The 26,414-nt window shown below is 36.3% G+C and overlaps 1 protein-coding gene across 1 annotated transcript; it reads right to left on the bottom strand.

Annotated features, from left to right (window-relative positions):
* Positions 1-244: 244 nt before the first annotated feature.
* Positions 245-26,414, bottom strand: LOC128778997 (NKG2-A/NKG2-B type II integral membrane protein-like). Its single transcript, XM_053909524.1, has 6 exons — positions 26,169-26,414; positions 25,686-25,763; positions 25,153-25,206; positions 24,472-24,620; positions 917-1,020; positions 245-429 (listed from the first exon to the last, which is right to left on the bottom strand). Exons 1-6 carry the CDS (start codon positions 26,353-26,355, stop codon positions 300-302), a joined length of 702 nt encoding a protein of 233 aa, XP_053765499.1. The 5' UTR covers positions 26,356-26,414; the 3' UTR covers positions 245-299.

The raw sequence follows: 26,414 nt of genomic DNA, 5'->3' as shown, positions 1-26,414 counted from the left end.
TAAGGGTAAAACCTCAGGTACTCTTTGGACCTTGGGTGATTATGATATATCAATGAAGATGAATCCTTGGTAACAAGTAAAGCATTCTAATGAGTGATGTTGATGATGGGAGACGGCATGCATATGTGCATACTGGAGGGTTATGGGAAATCTCTGTACGATTCTCTTAATTTTGCTGTGAACCCAAAACTGTTGTAAAAAATAAAATCTTAAAAAAATAACTCTAAGAAAATAATCATATGGCTTGAAGAAATGAGAAATATGTTCTTTATAGATGGTGAAGCAGCATTATATCAGATTTAGGTAGGTTGAAGTGCCTTGTGCTTACAAATATATGTTTTTATTTCTAAGCAGGATTCAGTTAAAATTTTTTTGGCCTGAACGTATAAAAATGTACAATTGTGGTCCCATTCTGAAGATACTGACAACCTGAAATATAGAAAATAATATCTAATTAATCTTGGTAATACATAATTTTAAATCTTAATGAACATGCAATCCATTTGGACTAAGAGTTACGTATCTAAATCTGAATATTTTCCATATTATTTTTCTATGGAAACACTTCAACAATGGTGTTTCTAAAGTTGTTCCATTAAGGGGCGCCTGGGTGGCTCAGTCGGTTAAGCATCCGACTTCAGCTCAGGTCATGATCTCACACTCCGTGAGTTCGAGCCCCCCGTCGGGCTCTGTGCTGACAGCTGGGAGCCTGGAGCCTGCTTCAGATTCTGTGTCTCCCTCCCTCTGACCCTCCCCTGTTCAAGCTCTGTCTTTCTCTGTGTTAAAAATAAATAAATAAATAAATAAATAAATAAATAAATAAATAAATAAAGTTGTTCCATTAAAGCTTTTTTTTTTTTTTTTCCTATGACAAATTCTTTGAGGCGTAAAATAAAGGAGTTGTGAAGAAACTTACGGTTTGGAAAGGAAAGTTAAGCCTTTGGGCCACAGCCATGAACTATTATTTCTTGTCTGGGAGACTCTACACCATGAAGAACGAATGAAGAAGTCCAACATATACTATGAGAGAACAAATTTTATTAGAAGTTACATCAAAGCTCTTATACTCATGTGAAGTTTGTAGTAACAAGTCAAGCTCATTCTTTGTGACTTTATAGAATCTTTCAAATTGTAATACAGTGCTATGCACTGAACCCATTGTAAAGATATCTTAGTAGGACTAAGTGAAGAAGACACACTGCCATGGATAATAATTTGGGGTTCTGACAATTGTCCTGAGGTTAATAATAATAACTTGTGAAATATTTATTATTTTAAAAACTCCTAGAGATTCAAGTAAGAAGTACCTTTGTAATCTTCTTGCCTAGGACTGCTCCCATGCCTCTCCACCTACCCACCCTAGTGCAGTGATCAAAAAGAATTGTACTATTGGGGCGCCTGGGTGGCTCAGTCAGTTGAGCATCCGGCTTCAGCCCAGGTCATGTTCTCCCGGTCCATGAGTTCGAGCCCCGCGTCAGGCTCTGTGCTGACAGCTCGGAGCCTGGAGCCTGCTTCTTGTTCTGTGTCTCCCTCTCTCTGCCCCTCCCCTGCTCATGCTCTGCCTCTCTCTCACCCTCTCAAAAATAAATAAACATTAAAAACAATTTAATAAAAAAAAAAAGAATTGTACTATTTATGGGGCACCCGGGTGACTCAGTGGGTTGAGCGTCTGACTTCGTCTCAGGTCACAATCTCACGGTTCATGAGCTCAAGCCCCGCGTTGAGCTCTGTGCTGACAGCTCAGAGCCTGGAGCCTGTTTCAGATTCTGTATCTCCCTCTGACCCTTCCCCACTCAAGCTCTGTCTCTTAAAAATAAACACTAAAAAAAAATTTTTTTAAAGAATTGTACTATTTACAATTTGGGAAGACTGAAAAAATCATGGTGCAGTTGCCTCAAGGGCAGACATGAGTAAGAGTGGGGAAGGGGATGAAATAACCATTGCTTTTTCAGCTCAAAGTGGTGAGTTTGCTTGATAATGAATGAGGGAAACTCACACTTTCCTTTATCTGAGCTCAAGGCCCCCAGTAAGTAAAATGGGAGGATATTGAAGGGAAAAGTACAACAGAAGAGATGATATTAGCTCTCTACACACTTTTAGCTGATGGGGAAAATGCGCCCACATGTAGAGGAGACCCAGATAAAAGCGAAAGCTGAGACTTGAGAATTGACAGTAAAGTTATGAGCACTCCCCTCCCACACACACTCCCCACCCCTCCCCACACACATACACATACACCTGCACATCCATCACATGGAAGAGGGTGGAAGCCTTACTGATTTGCAATATTTGAACACAACCTTTAAAAAATTAGTGGTTGACATCTAAGCTGCAAAATCACAAGGGCAATCCCTAGGAAAATAGGCTACAAATAAACAAACAAACAAACGATAAGAATTAGGAAAAACTGATTTTGCAGTAAAAGCTATGCAAGCTCCAAAAATAAGAAATCTAAGAAAAATGAAATACAATGCATGTTTACTAAACTACATTATCAGAAATGTGTACCTAAAAAAAATTTAAAACGTGCAAAGAAACCAGAAAATGTCTTCCATACTAAAGTCAATAGAAACTTTTCCTGGGAAAGATGTTAGAATTACTGAAAAAAAAAAGTATTTTAAAGTAACATTTATGAATATTTGTAAGTTATAAAGGAAACTATGTTCAAATAATTAAATGAAAATATGGCAGCAACATAACAACTAGGAAATATCAGTAGAAAAATGAAACTATGTGAAAAAAACACAGAGAAATTCTGAGTTTATAAATACCTGAAATGAAAATTTCACTCAATTGGCTCTATAGAAAATTGGAGATGCAAAAGAAAAACTTGATGAAACTGAAGAAGGGGTAACAGAATTTATTCATCCCATAGAATGAGAGAGAAAAAATAACAGAGTTCAGAGATCTTCAATAATCAGAAAACCAGCATGGGTCTGAATAAAATCAAAGGCAGATAAAAGCAGAAGAAAAAAAACAAACAAACAAACAAACAGAAAAGCAATATTAACACACAGTGAAAGAATAACTTCTTAAATAGCATTTTAAAAATATTTGTGGAACCCAGTGGCTCAGCAAACTACTAACAGAATGAGCACAAGAAACCCACATCTCACGACATGATAATGGAATGACCATTAAGTGACCATTAAGTGTCACTTGCGAACACAGACAAAAAAATAAGCCTGAGGGAACAGGGTGGATTATGAGGTGACTTAAGTCAGTGTGAAAATCAGGGAATGGGTGGCATATCTCCCACCTCCAGCAGACTTAAACCACATTATCTACCACAAAATCCACAGATTAGATCCAGATCTGATCTGTGTTCAGATTAGAGGGGGAATGACACCAGCAACACAAAACAATAGGAAGCCCCAGGCCCTTAATCCCCCATGGAAACAATAACTTAAAAATACATCCAGACACAAACCCATGTGTAGTCAGGCTAATCATTTTTGATAAGGGTGAGAAGACCATTCAATATGGAAAGGGTAGTATCGTTCACACATGGTGCCAGGAAACTGACTACCCACACACAAAAGAATGAAGGTGGATGCTTAGGTTTATGCCCCATCAAAGTTCATTCAACATGGACTAAACATCGGGACACCTGGGTGGCTCAGTCAGTTTAAGCATCTGACCCCAGCTCTGGTCATGATCTCGTAGTTCATGAGTTCGAACCCACATCGGGCTCCACACTGACAGTGCAAGAGCCTGCTTGGGATTCTCTCTCCCTCTCTGTCTGCCCCTCCCCCAATTTTGTGTGCACTCTCTCTCCCACACACACAAAATAAATAAATAAACTTTTTTAAAAAATCGGGCTAAACACAAAGCACCTGCTTGGCTCAATCGGTTAAGCATCTGACTTCAGCTCAGGTCATGATCTCACAGTTTGTGAATTTGAGCCCCATGTAGGGCTCTGTGCTGACAGCTCAGAGCCTGGAGCCCGCTTCAGATTCTGTGTCTCCTTCTCTCTTTGCCCCTCCCCTGCTCACACTCTCTCTCTCTCAAAAATAAATAAACATTAAAAAAATTTTAATAAAATTTTTAATAATTTTTTTAAAAATGGACTAAACACACAAACATAAGATGTAAAACTATCAAATTCCTTGGAGAAAACATGGGGGAAGTACATAAAATTTTATTTGACAATGACTTCTTGGATATGACACCAAAAGCACAGACTACAAAGGAAAAGACCATTGTAGACAAATGGGCTACATCAAATTAAAACATTTCTTTGCATCAAAGGACGTGATCCACAGAATGAAAGATAGAGTGGAAAAATGCTTGCAAATCATATATCAAAACAAAGATTTATATCCAAAATATATAAGGAATACAATGTCACTAATAAAAACAAAAACCCAATAACCCAAATAAGAAATGGGTAGGGGTGCCTGGGTGGCTTAGTCGGTTGGGCGTCCGACTTCGGCTCAGGTCACGGATCTCACAGTCCGTGAGTTCGAGCCCCACGTCGGGCTCTGGGCTGATGGCTCAGAGCCTGGAGCCTGCTTCGGATTCTGTGTCTCCCTCTCTCTCTGCCCCTCCCCCGTTCATGCTCTGTCTCTCTCTGCCTCAAAAATAAATAAAACATTAAAAAAAATTTTAAAAGAAATGGTTAAAGGAATTAAATAGACATTAGAAAATATACAAATGGTCAAAAAGCATATGTAAAAGTGTTCAATATCACTGATTGTCAGAAAAATTCAAATCAAAACCATAGTGAGATATCACCTCATACTTACTAGGATGGATACTATTTAGGAAAAAAGGAGGTGGAAAAAGAGGACCCTGGCACATTGTCATTGGGAAAGCAAATTGGTCAGCTATTATGTAAAACAGTATAAAGCTCCCTCCAAAAATTAAGAATAGAATTGCCCTATGAATCAGCAATCCCACGTGTAGGAAATTTTCTAAAAGAATTGAAAACAAGATCTCAAAGAGATACCTGCACACCCATCTCACTGCAGCATTATTCACAAAAGTCAACCAGTAGAAGCAGCCCAAATGTCCACTGATGGAAGAAAGGAGAAAAAAAAAACCACAGTATACACAGAGCAGTGTAATATTATTATTCAGCCTTAAAAAGGAAGGAAATCCTATCACATGCTACAACATGGTTGAAATTCCAGGACATCATGCTGAGTGAAATAAGCCAGTCACACACACACACAAGAATACGATTCCACTTCTAGGAAGTATCTAAAGCAGTCAAACTGATGGAAACAGCAAGTAGAATGGTGATTGCTAAGGGTTCAGGGGAAAGTAGAGAAGTTCATTATGTCCATTGAGTATGGAGTTCCAGTTTTGCAAGGTGAAAGTTCTAGACATCTGTTGGACAACGATGTGAATACAGTCAGCACTCATGAACTGTATGCTTAGAGTTGGGTAAGATGCATGAAACTGTTAAAGTGTAGTGGATAAGATGTGAGACATTGTGTGATTCCAACTATATGATGTCCTGGAAAAAAAATAAAATAAAACTATGGAAACAGTAAAAAGATCAGTGGTTGCCAGAGCTGAGCAAGAAGGGAAGGATTGATAATAGATGAAGGACAGAGGATTTTTAGGGCAGTGAGCCTATATTATATAAATATGTAATGGATGATAAAAGTCTTTACACATCTCTCCAATCTCATAAAATGTACATAATCAAGAGTAAACCTTAATTTAAACTATAGTCTTTCGGTGATAAAGATGTGTCAATGTACTTTCATCAGTTGTAGCAAGTGTAACCCTAAGGTAGGAGATATTAACAATGGGAGAGTCTATGCATGTGTAGACAGTAGGGGTATATAGGAAACCTGTGTGCCTTCTCTCAGCTTTGATATGACCCTAAAATTTCTCTCAGAAATAAAGTTTATTTTTTATATAAATGGGTAATATGGTAAATTTTCTATTACTTTTTTTACCACAATTAAAAATAAAATAAAAAGCAAACAAACAGAAAGAGGGGATCTTGAAAGCAGCAAGGAAAAAACTACTAATTACATTTAATTACAACTAATAATATGATTAATAGAGAAGTTCTCATCAGAAACCATGAAGAATAAAAACAGGGAAGGTCAAAACCAAAGAGCTGAATGTGCTGGAAAAACAAAAAAACAAGACACAAACCAAAACCCCTCAAAAAAAAAAAAAAACCCACAACAAAGCAAAACATGACAAAGAAAGCTTGTCACAGAAACGTTCCAAATTCAGCAAAACAGTCTTTCAAAACAGAAGGTGCATGACGACCTAACGGAGTTTCTTAGCAGACCTGTTCTCCGTAAATGTTTTTCAAGCTAAAAGTAGATGAGAAGGGATGGTGTCCACAAGAAGGAAAAAAGATCAATAGAAATGGTAAATATGTGGGTAAATTTAAAAGTCTCTGTGTGTGTTTGCTTCTCTCAATTTTTTAAGAGGTAAGATTATTTAAAACCACAATTAAAGCCCTGTATGGTTGGGTCTATACCATATATGGATACAACCTTGTGCTGGTAATTGAGCACATCAGAGAGGAAAGAAAACCTTATTTTGTTAGCACTTGTTGATTTCTGTGGTGCACAGTCACTGTGAAAGGTTCAAGTCACCAATGTGAAATCATGAGCACGGTGTTGAAAAAGATATGCATAATTAGTGGTCAGAAACCAGTATTAGCTGGCTTCAGCACTGTTTCAGAAGTACATACAGGTTTCCGTCCCTATCTGAAAGTAGAGCGCTTTTATGAAATCATCCGTAAACTGAAATGGCGTAAATTGAATAAGCTATTATCATTAATGCATATGCAAAAGTTTCAAGCATTCCCAGACTGCCACCTTGTCCCTGGACTACTACACCCTGCCTCTGTGCCCAAGCATCCCTGAACCTCATAATCCCAGAACTTGTGTCACTGAGGCATTTGCTTCACCAGCCAGAGTCACAGTGACTATCTATCCCCTGAGATGTAATTACAGTATCCCTCGGATATCGGCACATGCCTCCACCGTAGCCATCAGTTCCAGTGTGACAGCAAGTGAAACTGCCCAGGACCCTACACCGTGGAAGTTCCATTTGCACTTGTTCCTAGCACTATGGCTCCAATACTGCTTGGAGTGCCAGCATGCCAAGAAGGGTCACTTCAGCCAAACCTTCTCCCATGCACAAGCCCAGAGAGGGTAGAATGTTTTCTTTTTCTTCTTTCTTCTTTTTACTTGCAGTACAGCTAACATACTATAGTGTTTTATTAGTTTCAGGTATGTAATAAAGTGATTAAACATCTCTATATGTTTCTCATTGCTCATCATAAGTATAGTCTTAATCCCGTTTACTTACTTCCCTTCTGGTAAGTTCTCCGTAGTGAGAGTTTGTTTTTGGTTTGTCTCTTTGTTTCCTGGTTCATATGTTTTGCTTCTTAAATTCCACATATATGTAAAATCATACGGTCTTTGTCTTTCTCTGACTGTCTTATTTCACTTTGCATTATACTCTTTAGATCCTTCCAAGTTTTTTCAAATAACAAGATTCATTACTTTTTATGCCTGAGAAATATTCCATTGCAATAAACACATTGCAATGGTGTCTATACCTTTTCAAATTAATGTTTTTATATTCTGTGAATAAATATTCAGTAGTGGAATTATAGATCATAGGAGAGTTCTATTTTTAATTTTTTTAAGGAATATCAATACTGTTTCCACAGTAGGCTGCATCACTTTTCATTCACAGTCATGCACAAGCGTTCCTTTATCTCCACATCCTTGCCAACACTTGCTGTTTCTTGTGTTTTTTTTTTTATTTTAGCCATTTTGACAGATGTGACATGATATCTCATAGTAGTTATGATTTGCATCTCCTTGATGATCAGTGCTGTCGAGCATCTTTTCATGTATCTATTGGCCATCTGTGTTTCTTCTTTGGAGAAATATCTGTTCATGTCTTCTACCCATACTTTAATTGGAGTATTTGGAGGGTTTTATTGGTTTTTTGCTTTTTTTTTTTTTTTTTTGGTGTTGAGTTGTATATGTTCTTCATGTATTTTGGATACTAACCAACCCTTTGTTGGATATGTCATTTGCAAATATCTTCTCCCATATAGTATGCTGTGTTTCAATTTGGTTATTTCCTTTGTTATGCAGAAGCTTTTTTATTTTGATTTAATCCAAATAGTTTACTTTGCTTCAGGAAGCATATCTACAAAAATGATGCTGTGGACAAGATCAGTGAAATTACTGCCTCTGCCCTCTTCTAGGATTTTTTTTAAGGTTTATTTATTTTTGAAACAGAGAGAGACACACCATGAACGGGGGAGGGGCAGAGAGAGAGGGAAACACAGAATCGGAAGCAGGATCCAGGCTCTGAGCCATCAGCCCAGAGCCGGACGGGGGGCTCGAACTCGCGGACTGCGAGATCGTGACCTGAGCTGAAGTCGGATGCTTAACCGACTGAGCCACCCAGGCTCCCCTCTCTTCTAGGATTTTTATGGTTTCAGCTCTCACATGTAGGTCCTCAATCCATTTTGAGTTTATTTTTCTGTATGGTGCAAAAAAGTGGTCCAATTTCATTGGTTTTTTTTTTTTAATTTTAATTTTATTTTTTATTTTTTAAAATTTACATCCACATTAGTTAGCGTTGTTTTGCATGTAGCTGTCCAGTTTTCCCAGCACTATTTGTTTAGGAGACTTTTTCCCATTGCATATTCTTGCCTCTTTTGTCAAAGATGAATTGACCATATACTTCTGGGTTTATTTCTGGGCTCTCTATTCTGTTCCATTGATCTCTGCATCTATTTTTGTGCCAATATCACACTATTTTGATTATGACAGCTTTGTAGTGCATCTTGAAATTTGGAATTTTGATACCTCCAGTGATGCTCTTCTTTTTCAAGATTGCTTTGGTTATTGGGCATCTTTTGTGGTTCCATACAAATTTTAGGATCCTTTGTTCTGGTTCTGTGAAAAAATGCTGTTGGTATTTTTATATGGATTACGTTAAATCTGTAGATTTCTCTGGATAGCATGCACATTTTAACAACATTTGTTCTTCCAATTCATGAGCATAGAATGATTTTCCATTTGTGTTGTCTTTCATTTCCTTCATCAATGATTTACAGTTTCAGAGTACATGTCTTTTACCTTCTTGGTTTAACTTATTCCTAGGTAATTTTTCGTGCACTTTCAAATGAGATTGTTTTCTTTTTTTTAAATTTTTTTCTATGTTTATTTATTATTGAGAGACAGAGTGAGACAGAGCATGAGCATGGGAAGGGCAGAGAGAGGAGACACAGAATTTGAAGGAGGCTTGAGGCTCTGAGCTCAGAGCCGATGCGGGGCTCCAACCCACCCACTGCAAGATCATGACCTGAGCCGAAGTTGGATGCCCAACTGACTGAGATTGTTTTCTTAATTTTTCTTTCTGCTACTTCATTGTTGGTGTATAGAAATGCAACAGATTTCTGCATATTGATTTTTGTGTCCTGCCATTTTACTGAATCCACGTATCAGGTCTAACAATTTTTTGGTGGAGTCTCATGGGTTTTCTAAATAGAGGTATGATGTCATCTGCAAATAGTTTTACTTCTTCCTTACCAATTGGATATCTTTTATTTCTTTGTGTTGTCTGATTGCCGTGGCTAGGATTTCCAGTACTATTTTGAATAAGATTGTGAGAGTGGGCAACCTTTTCTTATTCCTGACCTTAGGAGGAAAGCTTTTAGTTTTTCACCATTGAGGATGATGCCCGCTGTGGATTTTCATATATGGCCTTTATTATATTGAGGTATGTTCCCTGTAAACCTACTTTGTTAAGGATTTTTAACAAAAATGGATGTTGTACTTGTCAAATGGTTTTTCTCCAGCTATTAAAGTGATGATATGGGTTTTATTTTTTCTCTTGTTGATGTAATGCATCACACTGATTGATTTAAAAATACTGAATATTTGCATTCCAGCAATAAATTCCACTTGATTAGTGTGAATAATTTTTTAGTGTATTGTTGGATCTAGTTTGCTAATATTTTATTGAGGATTTTTGCATCTGGGTTCATCAGAGATAATAGGCTGTAGTTCTGGGTTTTGTTTTTGTTGTTGTTGTTGTTGTTTTTCTAGTGTCTTTATCTGGTTTTGGTGCCAGGGTAATGCTAGCCTCATGGAATGAATCTGGAAGCTCTCCTTCCACTTCTATTTTTTAGAATGGTTAGAGAAGAATAAGCATTAACTCTTCTTTAAGTGTTTGGTAAATTCACCTGTGAAGCCATCTGGTCCTGGAAGTCTTTTGTTACTCTTCAATTTCATTGTTGGTAATCAGTCTGTTCAATTTTCTATTTCTTCATGTTCAGTTTTGGGAGGTTATATGTTTCTAGGAATTCATCCATTATTTTTAGCTTGTCCAGTTTGTTGGCATATAATGTTCTTTTACAATCCTTTGTATTTCTGTGGTGTCAGTAGTTATTTCTCCTCTTTCAGTTCTAATTTTATTTGATTCCTCTCTCTCTCTCTCTCTCTCTCTCTCTCTCTCAGTGAATCTGGTTAGAAGATTATCAAGGTTTTTTTTAATCTTTTCAAAGAACCAGCTCTGGATTTCATTGATCTGTTCTATTCTTTGTTTACTTTCTATATCATTTATTTCTGCTCTAATCTTTATTATTTACATTCCTTTTCTGGTTTTTCCTTTGTTTTTGTTTCTTTTTCTAGCTCCTTAAGTGTAAGTTTTCGATGTTTATTTGTGATTTTTCTTCTTCTTGATGTGGGCCTGTATTGCAATAAACTTTCCTGTTAAAGAGCTTTTGCTAGGGGCGCCGGGGTGGCGCAGTTGGTTAAGCGTCCAACTTCAGCCAGGTCACGATCTCGCGGTCTGTGAGTTCAAACCCCGCGTCAGGCTCTGGGCTGATGGCTCGGAGCCTGGAGCCTGTTTCCAATTCTGTGTCTCCCTCTCTCTCTGCCCCTCCCCTGTTCATGCTCTGTCTCTCTCTGTCCCAAAAACAAATAAAAAACGTTGAAAAAAAAATTAAAAAAAAAAAAGAGCTTTTGCTGTATCCCAAACACTTTACACTGTTGTGTTTTCAGTTTCATTTGCCTCTATTTATTTTTTTATTTCCTCTTTGATTTCTTAGTTGTCCCATTTACTGTTTAGTAGCATGATCTGTGTCTCCCTCTCTCTCTGCCCCTCCCCCGTTCATGCTCTGTCTCTCTCTGTCCCAAAAATAAATAAAAAACGTTGAAAAAAAAATTAAAAAAAAAAAAAGAGCTTTTGCTGTATCCCGAACACTTTACACTGTTGTGTTTTCAGTTTCATTTGCCTCTATTTATTTTTTTATTTCCTCTTTGATTTCTTAGTTGTCCCATTTACTGTTTAGTAGCATGAAATTTAACTTTCATGTTTTTGTGTTCATTCCATATTTTTTTCTTGTGGCTGATTTCTAATTTTAGAGCATTGTGGTCAGAAAAGATGCATGGTATGACTTCAGTGTTTTTCAGTTTGCTGAGTCTTGCTTTGTGGCCTATTCTGGAGAATGGTCCATCTGCACTTGAAAAGAATGTGTGTTCTGCTCTTTTAGGGTGGAATGTTCTGAATATACCTGGTAAATCCATCTGTTCCAGTGTGTCATTCAAAGCCACTGTTTCCTTGTTGATATTCTGTTTGGATGATGTATGCATTGGTATAACTGGGGAGTTGAAGTCCCTTACTATTATTGTATTTCTATCAGTTACTTCCTTGTAGTTTGCTACTAATTTCTTTATGTATTTGGGTGCTCCCATGTTGGTTGCATAAATATTTATAATTGTTTTATCTTTTTGTTGGATGATTATAGAGTGTCATTCTTTGTCTCTTGTTACAATCTGTTTTAAAGTCTATCTTGTCTGAAATGAGTATTGCTACCCTGGCTTTCTTTTAGCTTCCATTTGCATGATAAATGCTTTTCCATCCTTTCACTTTCATTTTCATGTGTTTTTAGCTCTGAAGTGAGTGTCTTGAAGGCACATATACATGGGTCTCGCTTTTTTATCCGTTCCATCACCCTGTGTCTTTTGATGGAGCATTTAGTTCATTTACATTCAACGTACTTATTGACAGGTATGTAATTATTGTCATTTTGTTACCTATTTTATGGTTGTTTTTGCCATTCTATTCCGTTCTTTTCTTCTCTTGCTCTTTTCTCTCATGGTTTCCTAGCTTTCTTTAATGACATATTTGGATTCCTTTATCTTTATTCTTACATATCTATTACTGGTTTTTGATTTCTGGTTACCATTAGGTTTATGTTAACATCTTCTGCATATTATAGCAGTCTATGTTATGTTGATAGTCTCTTTTGAACCCATTCTTACTGCTCTCCCACCACACATTTTAGGTGTATGGTGTCATACTTTATATCCTTTTATTTTGTGAATCCCTTGCCAGATTTTTATGGATATACTTAATTTTAGTGCTTTTGTGCTTCCTGTTTTTCTTAGTCCTCCTTGTGGTCTTACCTTTCCACTCAAAAAGTCCTTGTTAACGTTTCTTGAAGGGATGGTTTAGTGGTCGTTAATTCCTTTAACTTTTGTTTATCTGGGAAACTCTATCTCTCCTTCTGTTCTGAATGATAGCTTTGTTGGAAAAAGTATTCCTCATTGCAGATTTTTTTTTTCATTCAGCACTCTACATGTATCATGCGGTTCCCTTCTGGCCAGCAAAGTTTCTGGTGAAAAAGCAGCCAATAGCCTTATGGTGTCTCTGTTGTATGTAACTGTTTTCCTTTCTCGTGATGCTTTCAATATTCTCTCTTGACCCTACTTTTTGTCATTTTAATTGCTATGTGTCTTGGTGTAGATCTCCTTAAGTTAACTTACTCCACCTCTTATTTCTTCAAATAAATATTCTACCACCTTTTCTCTCTCTTCTCCTTCTAGGATCTCTATAAAGCAAATGTTATTACATTTGATGGTGTCTCCAAACTTCCTTGTTCTATTTTCATTTATTGTTATTATTTTCTTCTTTCTCAGGATCAGTTGGGTTGCTTTCCATTACTCTGTACTCCAGGTTGCTGATGTGTTCTACTTCCTTTAGTCAACTATTTACTCCTTCTGGTTTACTTTTAATTTCAGTTATTGTGTATTTTTTCTTTCTCCGTTGAGGGTCTCGCCGAGGTCTTCCACTCTTTTCTCAAATTCAGTGAGTATCTTTATGGCCATTGCTTTAAATTCTCTATCAAACATACTACTTATCAATGTTTCGTTTACATATTTTGCTGTGATTTTGTCCTATTCTTTCACTGAAACATTCCTCTCTCTCCACATTTTGCCTAACTCTGTGTCTATTTCTGTGTGTTAGGAAAGGCAGCTACATCCCTGTTCTTGAAAGTAGCAGCTTTATGAAGAAGAGCTCCTGTAGAGCCCTGCTATGCAATGTCACTTGTTCAGAAGAACCTGGCATTACAGGGGTGTCTCCTGTGTGTTGTGCGAGCCCCACTGTTGTGCCTGAGCTGCTATTGCTTTCACTCCAGTCATCTGCAATGATTCTCTGAGTCTGTTGGGAGCAGAGTTTGGTTCCAGTATTATTAGTGGGACACCCTGGGGCTTCCTTGAGCTTGAGTTGAGTCAGACCAGGCATTTGCCAAAGATTCGGTAGCACAGAATGGCAAGGCATCATCCCTATGTTGTTCTAGGAGAAGTTTTGTGAGCAGTGCATGCAGTCAGACTAGATATCAGACTCCAGCCCTCTACTGGGCCACATTTGGACCTGGATGTGTGGTACGTTCCCTTGTCTTCCAGGGCAGGAAACCTCTGGAGTGGTGCTGGCCCCTGTTGTGGCCGCTTGCCTACTACCAGGCTTGTGACACCACTTTGGATGGGCTCTGGCCAAGGGCATGTTGAAAGGGGCAGATTCAAAGGAGAATGTGAGGCAAGGAACATGGTATTAACAAGGCTTACTCAAGTCTGCTGTGGGAAGAGACCTGGGGAGGGGCTTGGCAGAATAGGTGTGTTTCCAGGGTAGCACAGAAGTAACATACTGTGTTATCAAGTTGGGTGGAGATCATTGGTAAAGCACTGATTCTCACAGGTGTCTTGGTCACTATGCTAGAGAGCAAGAGAGGGAGATGGCACCAGACAGCTCCTTTGTTCTTGGAAAAGAATCCTAAAGATCCCTGCCCTCCAGCACACGCTCTGAGATTAGTAAATATATCTCTTTCTTGTATATCCCCGGTGTTTTTCAATTCATGTTTTTGTTGTGCTGTCTCTTTAAGGGTGAAGAATAAGTGTTCTATGCTCTCTGGGCTCTCCCAGAGCTACAACTACTCGGTTTTAAAGATGCAGGTGTTCACATTAATCAAAGAAAGATTCAGAACAACCCAGTCCTCTCAATAGGAGCAGAAAAGCATGAGACAAAAGGCAGCACTCTTCCTCGAGGAAAACTCTCAAAGGAGTAAGAATAAAAACGACATACCTCAAGGCCATAAAGGTCATATATGAGAGGCCCACAGCTAATATCATCCTCAGTGGGGAAAAACCGAGAGCCTTCCTCCTAAAGTCAGGAATACAACAAGGATGTCTACTATCACCACCACTGTTCGACGTAGTGTTGGAAGTTCTAACCTCAGTGATCAGACAACAAGAAGAAATAAAAGCCATCCAAATCAGCAAGGAAGAAGTCAAACCTTCACTCTTTACAGACAACAGGATACTCTGTGTGGAAAACCCAAAGACTCAACCCAAAACCTGCTAGAACAGATTAAGGAATTGTTAAGGAATTGCAGGTTATAAAAATCAATGTACAGAAATCAGTTGCACTTCTATACACCCTTAATGAAGCAGCAGAAAGAGAAATCAAGGAATTGATCCCATTTATAATTGCCCCGAAAACCATAAAATATCTAGGAATAAACCTAACGAAAGAGGTAAAAGATCTGTATGCTGAAAACTATAGAAAGTTTATGAAAGAAATTGAAGAAGACACAAAGAAATGGAAAAATTGTCGATAATACCCAAAGCAATCTACACATTCAATGCAATCCCTATCAAAATAACACCAGCATTCTTCACAGAGCTAGAACAAACAGTTCTAAAATTTGTATGAAACCACAAAAGACCCCAAGTAGCCAAAGTAATCCTGAAAAAGAAAACCAAAGCTGGAGGCACCACAATTCCACACTTCAAGCTGAATTACAAAGCTGTAATTATCAAGATGGTATGGTACTGGCACAAAAACAGACACTGAGATCAATGAAACAGAATAGACAATCCAGAAATGGACCCACAAATGTACGGCCGACTAATCTTTGACAAAGAAGGAAAGAATATCCAATGGAAAAAAGTCTCTTCAGCAAATGGTATTGGGAAAACTGGATAGCGACATGCAGAAGAATGAATCTGGACCACTTTCTTACACCATACATAAAAATAAACACAAAATAAATGAAAGAACTGAATGTAAGACAAGAAACCATCAAAACCCTAGAGGAGAAAACAGACAGTAACCTCTTTGACCTCACCCACAGCAATTTCCTACTATACATGTCCCCAGAGGCAAGGGAAACAAGAGCAAAAATGAACTATTGGGACCTCATCAAAATAAAAACTTCTGCACAGCGAAGGAAACCATCAACAAAAATAAAAGGAAACTGATAGAATGGGAAAAAATATTTGCAAATGACATATCAGATAAAGGGCTAGTATCCAAAATTTTAAAGAACTTACCAAATTCAACACCTCCCAAAAACAAGTAATCCAGTGAAGAAATGGGCAAAAGACATGAATGCTTTTCCAAAGAAGACATCCAGATGGCAAACAGACACAAAGATACTCAACATCACTCATCATCAGGGAAATACAAATCAAAACCACAATAAGATACCACCTCATGCTTGTCAGAATGGCTAGAATTAACAACTCAGGAAACAACAGCTGTTGGTGAGTATGCAAAGAAAGGGGACTCCTTTGGCACTGCTGGTGGCAGGCACTCTGGAAAACAGTATGGAGTTTCCTCAAAAAACAAAAACAAAAACAAAAAATAGAGCTACCCTACAACCCTGCAATTTCACTAGTAGGTATCTATCCAAAGGATACAAAAAATGCTGATTTTATATATATATATATATATATATATATATATATATATTCACTAAAAGTGAAATATATATATATTTCACTTTTAGTGAATATATATATATATATATATATATATATATACACATCACTAAACGTTAACTAACTTGGATTTAAATAAAGTCTTAAAAAATAAATAAATTTCCATGTGTTAAGCCAGGTTGATTATAAGAACTCACAAAATAAGACCCCTCTGGTTTTTGAAGCCAAATGTAATGGAAATTCATCTTCTCTGAGTGTGTTCCCCATGTCTGGGGTGCTTTGTGTGAGGGCCTTTTCTTCTCCTCTCTCCACACCCATGGCATCCCCTCTTCTCATGCACGGTCCTGAGGGTCTGCCTAGCTTGTGACTGGATCTTTGGACTTTCTACGCTCTTGGATGTGTCCTCTTTTCTACATTCAGCTGTTCAGAGTCTGTTCTGTAAGTATTTGGGTCATTTTCTAGGTTATTTACAGTTATGTGGGTGTTATCTAGTTTTGTCCATGAGATGAGGTGAGTTTAGGACCTTCTTACTCTGCCTCTTCCCCAGAATTTGGGATACTATTTTCAAAGTGATCAAAGGCAAAAAATAACTGTCAACCAAGAATACCTTACTCAGCAAAGCTATCATTCCAAAATACAGGAGAGATAAAGAACTTCCCACCATCCCAGGGGATGGTGGATTGGATCAGTTTCTACTCTAGCCGTAGGTGTCAGTCACAGGATTACAGCAACAGGACTCCCCTGGTGATCTGTTAAAGCCATGCATCATAAGTACTAGACCTCTATCCCATAGAAATGCTAAAGGGAATTCTTCAAACTGAAACAGCAACCAAAAAAATCATAACATAAAAATGTATGAAAGTATGCAATCACTGGTACAGACAAAAGGAAAATGATCCTTGACAGTGGTCCAGGCAATAATGTCTAGAATATGTCACCACAAGCACAGGCACCAAAAAATAAAATAAAAAGTGAGGCTACATTGAAATAAAGAGCTTTTGCACGGCAAAGGGAACAATCAATAAGCTGAAAATACAATGTATTGAATGAGAGAATGTAATTGCAAACCATACATCTGACAAGGGACTAATTTCCAACATATAAAAAGAACCATTCCAACAGTATAACAAAAAAGAAACTAATCCAATTTTTAAAATGGGGAACGGATCTGAGTAGACGTTTTTCTGTAGACATATAAATGGCCAGTAGGTACATGAAAAGGTGCCCAACAAATGACTCTTCGGGGAAATACAAATCAGTGAGCATAAAGTAATGAGATAATCACCTCACATCTGTTCAGATGACTTTTATCACAAAGAGGAAAGATATTGGTAGAATGTGAAGAATGGGAAAAATTCAGGTGGGAGTGTAAATTGGTGCAGCCACAATGGAAAATAGTATAGTGGTTTTTCAAAAAATTAAAAATAGAACTATCAAATGATCCAGTAATCTCACTCTTGGTATCTATTAAAAGGAACTGAAGTCAGTATCTCAAAGGGATCTCTGCACAGCCATGCTCAATACAACATTACTTACAGTAGCCAAGATACGAAAACAAACGAAGTGTCTTCCAACAGATAAATGGTTATGAAGATATGATATGTATAATGACATTATATAGATATAGATTGGATATAGATATAGATGGATATGGAAGTTAATTAAAGTCATAGTAGGAAGGAAGAAATGATAAACATATATATATTTGAAAGCTGATGCTAAAATATGAATAGTAGAAGAACTCGTGGTAGCCTCAAATGGAACAATACCCCAAATTCCAAGGGCATCATCAATAGAATGGAAAAATACGTTGTAGCAGAATCAGACAATAGAACAGCAAGGAAGTGTCGAGAAATTACAAATTCATGCAATTATAGGGATGGGTCTCACGAGTTTAGCTTTACCTAAAAAAGCCAAATATAAAGTATACACATAGTATGATTTCATTTATATAATGTGCTCTTTAATGAAGAAAAGGACATGAAAGGGGTATTTTGCAGTGCTGGTAAAATTCATTTCCTCATTCCATGTGACAGTGACACTTGAAAATTCTGCCATCTGTTGGCATGAATGACATGTGTTTTCATCTGTATGTATATAATACTTCAGTAAAATTATATGAGAATATTATGAAAATATGCAAATATGTTTAAAAATTCTATCAAACATTTAAAGAAGAGTTGATGCTTATTTTTCTCAAATTATTCCAAAAAATAGAAACGGAAGGAACACTTCCAAACTCATTCTATGAGGCCAGCATTACCCTGATTCTAAAACCGGACAAACACCCCACCAATAAAGAGAAGTATGGACCTATATCCTAGATGAACATGAATGCAAAAATTCTCAACAAACTACTGGCTTGTTGAATCCAATAGTACATTAGAATAATCATTTACTATGATCAGGTAAGATGTATTCGTGGACTACAATAGTGGTACATTATTTGTAAATCAATCAATGTGATACAGCACATTAATAAAAGAAAGGCTAAGAACCTTATGATCCTTCCAATAGATGCAGAAAAAGCATTTGGCAAAATACAACATCCAGCCATGATGACTCAACATAATAACCATCAACAAAGCAGGGATAGAGGGAATATGCCTCAACATAATAAAGGCCATATACAAAAAACCCACAGCTGATATTATCGTCAGTGGGGAAAAACTGGGAGCTCTTCCTCTACAGTCAGGAATAAGACAGGGAATGTCCACTCTCACCATTGTTATTTAACATAGTACTGGAAGTCCTAGCCTCAACAATCAGACAACAAAAAGAAATAAGAAGGATCCAAATCAGCAAGAGAGAAGTCAAATTTTCACTACATGATACCCTATACAGAAAACCCAGAAGACCCCACCAAAAAGTTGCTGGAACTAACACATGAATTCAGTAAGTTGCAGGATACAAAATCAATGTACAGAATTCAGTTGCATTTCTATACACCAAAACTAAAGCATCAGAAAGAGAAATTAAAGAATCAATCCCATATAAAATTGCACCCCAAACCATAAGATACTTAGGAATAAGCGTAACCAACCAGGTGAAAGCTCTGTACTTAAAAACTCTGAAACAGTAATGAAAGAAATTAGAAGGTGACACAAATAAATGAAAAAAACATTCCATGATCATGGATTGGGAGAAAAAATATTGTTAAAATGTCTATACTGTCCAAAGCAATATACAAATTTAATACAATCCTTATCAAAATACCAATAGCAGTTTTCAAAGAGGTAGACCAATCTTAAAATTTGTATGGAACCACAAAAGACCCCGAATAGCCAAATCAATCTTGAAAAAGAAAAACAAAGCTGGAGGCATCACAATTTTTGTCTTTAAGATGTATTACAAAGCCGTAGCGATCAAGACAGTATGGCATTGGCACAAAAATAGACAGATCAATAGAACAGAATAGAAAACTCAGAAATGACCCACAACTATATGGTCAACTAATCTTTGATAAAGCAGGAAAAAATATCCAATGGAAAGAGGATGGTCTCTTCAACAAATGGTGTTGAGAAAACTGAACAGAAACATGCAAAAAAAAAACAAAAACAGGATGAGTTTTTTACACCATACAAAAAAAATAAATTCAAAATGGATAGAAGGTCTAAATGTGAGACAGAAAACTATCAAAATCCTAGAGGAGAACACAGTCAATAACCTCTTTCACATCAGCCATAGCAACTTCTTATTAGATATATCTTCTGAGGCATAGGAAACAAAATCAAAAATGAACTATTGGGACTTCATCAAGATAAAAAACTTCTGCATAGAGAAGGAAGCAATCAACCAAACTAAAAGTCAATCTTTGGAATAAGAGAAGATATTTGCAAATTACATCTGATAAAGGCTGAGTATCCAAAATCTATAGAGAACTTATAAAACTGAACACCCAAAAAACAAATAATCAAGTGAAAAAATGGGCAGAAAACATGAATAGACGTTTTTTCACAGAAGACATACAGATGGCTAGCTAATAGACACATGAAAAAAATGCTCAACATCACTCACCATCGGGGAATATTACAATGAGATATCACCTCACACCAGGTAGAACAGCTAAAATGAACCACACAGGAAACAACAAATGTTAGTGTGGATGCATAGAAAGGGGGACGCTCTAGCACTGTTGGTGGGAATGCAAACTGGTGCAGACACTCTGGAAAACAATATGGAGGTTCCTGAAAAAGTTAAAAAGAGAACTACCCTACAATCCAGCAATTGCATCTCTAAGTATTGACCCAAAGGTTAAAAAATATAGATATGAAGGAATACATGCAACCCAATGTTTATAGCAGCATTATCAACAATAGCCAAATTATGGAAAGTGCCCAAATGTCTATCGACTGATGAATGGATAAAGAAGAGGTGTTACATATATATAATGGAATACTACTCAGCCAAAACATAAAAAATGAATGAATTTTTGCCGTTTGTAATGATGTGGATGGAGCTAGAGACTATTATGCTAAGATAAGTCATACAGAGAAAGACACTTACCATATACCGTATGCTTTTACTCACATGTGGAATTTAAGAAAAAAACAGATGAATTTAGGGGAGAAAGAGGAGAGACAAAGTAGAAAACAGACTCTTAAATAGAACAGAGTGATGATTACTGGAGGGGCATGGGGGAGGAGATAGGTTAAATGGGTGATGGGTATTAAGGAGGGTACTTGTGATGAGCACTGCATATTGTAAGTGATGAATCACTAAATTCTACATCTGAATCTAATATTACACTATATGTTAACTAACTGAAATTTAATACATTGCAAAAAAAAATGACTTCGCTGTTGCAGAAGGCATTTGATAAAACTAATATTCTTATTTGAAAAAATAACTTTTAAAAAATAAAAATAAGAGAAAATACCACTCAAATATCTAGAGTAGTCAAGACAACAAAGCAAAATTAATATATATGTATTTTTTAAAAAAATAGCTTTTTAAACAGGAAATTGAAATAAAAATACATAACTAGGGGCGCCTGGGTGGCTCAGTTGGTTAAGCGTCCAACTTCGGCTGGGGTCATGATCTCACAGTTTGTGGGTTCAAGCCCCGCATCAGGCTCTGTGCTAACAGCTCAGAGCCTGGAGCCTGTTTCAGATTCTGTGTCTCCTCCTCTCTCGGCCCGCCCCCCCACCACCACCACCTATGCTCATGCTCTGCCTCTCTCTGTCTCTCAATAATAAATAAACGTTAAAAAAGTTAAAAATAATACATAACTAGATTAATGAAACAGATTAGAAGGTGAAAATTTATATCCACACATATAGGGAATGCAGATTTCAACAAAGATGCATAGTCATTCACTGGAGAAAGTATAGTCTTGTCAACAAACGCTGTGGAAATAACTATCAAATAATATTAATAATTACATGCCCTAAGCTCCATACAAAAATGCTCCAAACTGATTGTAAACCTAAGAGTAAACTATACACTTCTTTTAGTTTTTAGATAGACATTTTATTTTTTATTTTTGTTTTTTTTAATTTTTTTTTTAACGTTTATTTATTTTTGAGACAGAGAGAGAGCATGAACAGGGGAGGGTCAGAGAGAGAGGGAGACACAGAATCCGAAACAGGCTCCGGGCTCTGAGCTGTCAGCACAGAGCCCGACGCGGGGCTCGAACCCACAGACTGCGAGATCATGACCTGAGCCGAAGTCGGACGCTTAACCAACTGAGCCACCCAGGCGCCCCTAGATAGACTTTTTAGACAGAATTCCAGAAGCATGATCCAAAGAAGAACAAATTGATGAAGTATACTTCATCAAAATAAATGACTTCTGCTTTTTGAAGACAAAGAAAAATCACAGACTTGAAGGACATAACTGCAAATCATACATCTAATAAAAGACTTGCCGCCAGATTACATAAAGAATTCTCAAAATGCAAATAACAAAAATTAAATATAATCAAATATTTCATGAATTACATCACCAAGAAACATAGAAGATTGGCAAATGAGTACAGGAAAAGATGCTCAAAACTGTTTGCCTTAGGAACATTCAAATTAAAACCACCACAGACCAGACTTCCTGTTTTGGAAAAATGTAGAGGATAGACTTTTCCCTATTCATCCCACTAAATATAGCTAGAACCCCTGGACATTATACATAATAAGACAACATAAGAAGATTTAGAAAGGTAATGAGAAAGCTGGCAGATCCCAGCCCTGGAAAAACGAGGAATGACAGGGAGGTCAGCTCCCTGGAATTTCTTTTCACCTCACATATCCCAGACTGGTGCCTGAGAGGCCAGCAAATCACAGACACAACAGGTACACACAAAAATCCCCCCAAAATTTTTTCTCTCCAGTCAAAATAACGGGGAAAAGGCATGCTGGAAAGACAGAAAAGTTTTTGATACTAACTGCATTATTCCAATCCAAAACCATTGACTATCCAATAAAAATATAACTCAGGCTTGCAGGGGAAATCAAGAGATTCTCCAATAAAGGAAAACTAAGAAAATGTACCACCACCAGATCCGCTCTGAAAGAACTGCTAAAGGGAATTATCTTAACAGAAATTAAATGATAAAAGGAGTCCTGGATCATCAGGAAGAAAGAGGGAACAAAAGAAAGAATAAAACTACCATTAGGCTTAATGGACGGATTTTCCTTCATCTCTTGTGTTTTCTAAATTGTTTGATATTTGAAGCAAACTTATCAGTTGAAGCAAAATTATAACATCCATGTGATTCTCAGCATAAATACAGAAATATTTAAGACAATTCTATTGTAAATGGGACACAGTAGAGGGACATAAAGAAAAGTAAGGCTCTACATTTTACTTAAGCTGCTGTGGGTTGTGATAGACTGTGTAGTTGTGATTATATGTATATATAATTTTATAAAGATATATAATAGATTACTATCTTATAAAGCATATTAGAGCTTATATACTTACATATATAACTCTATAAAAATTAAATGTAAAGTAAAGAATCTACTTTGTTACAAATTTTGTTCCATCAATTACGTAGTGATGTAGAAAAGTATAACCTTCACTTTTATCTCACAGCATCACAAATACAGCATCACAAATGGATCATAAACCTTAGTTAAAAGTTAATAAATAAATCAACAAATCCTAGAAAGTCATATAGGAAATTATATTCATGAACTCTAACTAATTTCTGAAATGGGTCCCAAACAAGCACCAATGCCCAAAATGATAAATTGAATTATAGTGACATTAATAAATTTTGGTCATTAAAAGAGTAAACATGCAAGTCACAAGAGTCAAAGATCCATTTGCATCTTAAAACTCAAAAAAGAGCTCTTATCTAAAATATGACAAGGACTTCTAAAAAGGGAAAAGAAGACACCATCTAGAAGAAATGGACAAGGGACACACTTGAGCACTTCTCACTAACACAAAAGAAACAATCCTAATGAGTTACAGCCCAGAAAATGGTACTGTTATGAAACATTCAGAGCTTATTATATTAATTTTGTCAGACTACTACGTTTTGGATCAAGAACCCATTTGGTACAACATGTATTCACGCAATAAGCTAGAAAAATGTTGTAATAATCTAATAAATTGAAATACACACATACCTGTGAAGGTGAAGTTTCATTCTAATGCTTAGAGGAAAATGTGTTATGATTACTCATAAATACCATGATAGTGTTATATTTCTACATTATTATTTTATTGTGATAAATATAATATTGACATGCCTAAACATATTATATACTATATAGTTATGCCTCATATATATTATTATAATTACAAAGTAATATGTAAAAAAGATACAGTAAAGGCTTTTCTTTTTTTAAGGTTTTATTTTTATGTAATCCCTATACACAGTGTAGGTCTTGGACTTAGAACCCCAAAATCAAGAGTCGCATGCTCTACTGACTGAGTCAACTAGGTGCCCCAAAAAGGCTTTCCATAAAATAATTCTTCATAGTGCCCTCACCACATATTAAAAGTAAACTAAAGTTGTATCTGAGAATAGATTTTAAAATATCATATTCATATAAGACAGCAGTGAAAATTCACAAACTATAGACAAATGTGATAGCATAGATGGATTACACACACATGAGGGCGAAGGGAAACACACATAAAAATTCATACCGCATGATTCCATTGACATAAAGTCCAAAAATAAGCGAAGATATTTCATAATATTGAAATTGGCAGGGCTGACAAAGGCCTGATGTGTGGTAAAATTAAATAGCAAAGTTTATTTCTGGCAAAAGAGCATTTATAGAAGCACAATTTTCTATGAAAAGCAAGAAGTGGAAATTATCAAGCGTACCTTAAAATATAAAAATATAAATAAAATATCATAGAGTCAAACTAGGTAATATTAACAGACTTTAAAATAAACTATAAATATGTACAAAGCTATGAATGAACTCTACAAATATTATATTAACTGACAAGCTATTAATAAAATCTGGAATATTTGAAATCTTACCATTTCTTCTTCATCATCTATGTACAGCAGGTTAGAGTTCTTAGAAGCACAGGACATAAAACTCTCATTCCATGATTTTCTCTCAGTGCTAATGTAATAGCAATTGTTGGAATACACAAACCACTCTTTGGGACAACCACAGTGATGTGCTGGAGAAAGATTATGAGATATTACCCAAAAGCATTTTGAACACTAACAAATTCTAGTAAATTTACATACTTGTATATGGATATACATGCGTACATATTTATGCACCCTCACAGACCCATATAAATAAAACAAAATATGCTCATGTACACACAGAGAGAATGGTCAGCTTCTCATTCCCTAACTTATGTGTCCATATAAAGCAAACACACAAAAATATCCATCTCAGCATGTCCTGAGATCACTGAACAAAGCCACTTTTTTAGAATAGTAAAATGATTTATCTCTCATCATGTTATACCAGAAGAAAATTTGAGGAAATTGGCAACAATGGGTATGGCAATTTTAAATGAGTATCTCTTCATATTGTTGCCTAAGAAGTAATACTCTCGTATAATCATCATTTCTGAACCATTATTACCCAGTTTTGTAATTAATTTTCCTCCAAAAACTCCAGTACCATTGTTGCCCAGCCAAAGGTAGAGATAAAATAGAAACTATGTTAATATTAGAATTTTGAAAATCACTTTGTACCTTTCTGGATCTTTGTTGTCAGGGACAAATTTTTCTGCTCTGGTATTTCAGTAGCTGAAAAAACTAAATGAAGCCTCATAAAAATTTAATATTAAACCAAATACATCGTAATGATTTGAGTTTCTCAATTTAAAACTTTCTGTATTGTTTAGAATTAGAAAACTGTAATAAAATTTATATTACTAAGCAAAATTAATAAAGTAATGATTAGGGAGAAAATATTTCGAAAGCCTACAAAACCAAACCTCACCATCTCTTATAGTATTTGGCATAATCGATCTCAAGAATTAATTTATATTTCTCAACAACATTTCTCCTAGATCATCTCTTTGAGTAATGACATCTGAACACATGTGTAATGCTGTCTGCAATTATTCTGTTATTTTTATTTTTGACAAATTCAGAATAACCATTGCACATTTAGAGCACATATGCATTAAAATGGAAATTCTATTCCATAATAGTAGGAGACATTTTGAGGCACTGACAGTCATTAAAATGAAAAGTTCCCAAATAGTCATTCAAACACTTACGGGTAACAACTACTATTGTTACCACAGTGGACATCAAGACAAGGCAGATGATTCCCAGGATCCTAGCAATGAGCTTCCCTGGAAATAATAGTAAATATTTAGAAGAGAAATGAAAACACTGAGAAAGGGTGGAAGGAAATAATTATTTAGGAAAGTTACATATAAGAGAACTACAGATGCACAGGGAGTCACAAATAAACACTTGGACCCCAAGCCCATATCTACCATCGTAATCTTTTCCCAGAATATATGATTGCATTTTAAGTAAAGGTAATACTCCATGAGCTTTTGGTCAAAGACTACAAATTACAATAGCTGAGTAAAGTTAGTCTTTAGATTTCAATTAGAATACCATTATCCAACTCCAAGCTCTGATATTCACAAATGAAAACTATGAGATCATTCCCGGCTCATTCTCTACACCCCTGCACCTTAACTGCACATCCTAGAAAAGTTATACTGTGTGCATATTAAATGTTTTACCTTTGCAGTGATAATTCTTGTCATTCCCTTGAAGATCCTGAGAAGCATCTTGAAGATTTAACTCTGCATAGAGCAGTTCCTGCTGAGTTACTGAAATGGAACTTTTAGTGCCCTTGGGTTTCATTTGCTGTCTCTTTGAGTCTTTCATCAGATTAAGTTCTGCATAAGTGACTTCTTGGCTATTCATGTCTGCAGCTGAGTCGTGACAGGCACAGAGCTGTATGAAACTGTACTGAAGGTCTTGAT

This window comes from Panthera pardus, unplaced genomic scaffold (genome assembly GCF_024362965.1).
Source record: "Panthera pardus isolate Hobbes unplaced genomic scaffold, ASM2436296v1 HiC_scaffold_210, whole genome shotgun sequence".
Classification (NCBI taxonomy): Eukaryota; Metazoa; Chordata; class Mammalia; order Carnivora; family Felidae; genus Panthera; species Panthera pardus.
This window is presented reverse-complemented; position numbering and strand designations above follow the sequence as displayed.

Excerpts from the sequence above, each read along its gene's own strand:
- LOC128778997 (XM_053909524.1), bottom strand. The coding sequence starts at position 26,355 with ATGAATAGCCAAGAAGTCACTTATGCAGAACTTAATCTGATGAAAGAC. Across the intron at positions 24,621-25,152 it reads GACAACAAAGATCCAGAAAG|CACATCACTGTGGTTGTCCC; the intron begins GTACAAAGTGAT and ends ATCTTTCTCCAG. Across the intron at positions 430-916 it reads TTAACTTTCCTTTCCAAACC|GTTGTCAGTATCTTCAGAAT; the intron begins GTAAGTTTCTTC and ends TCTATATTTCAG.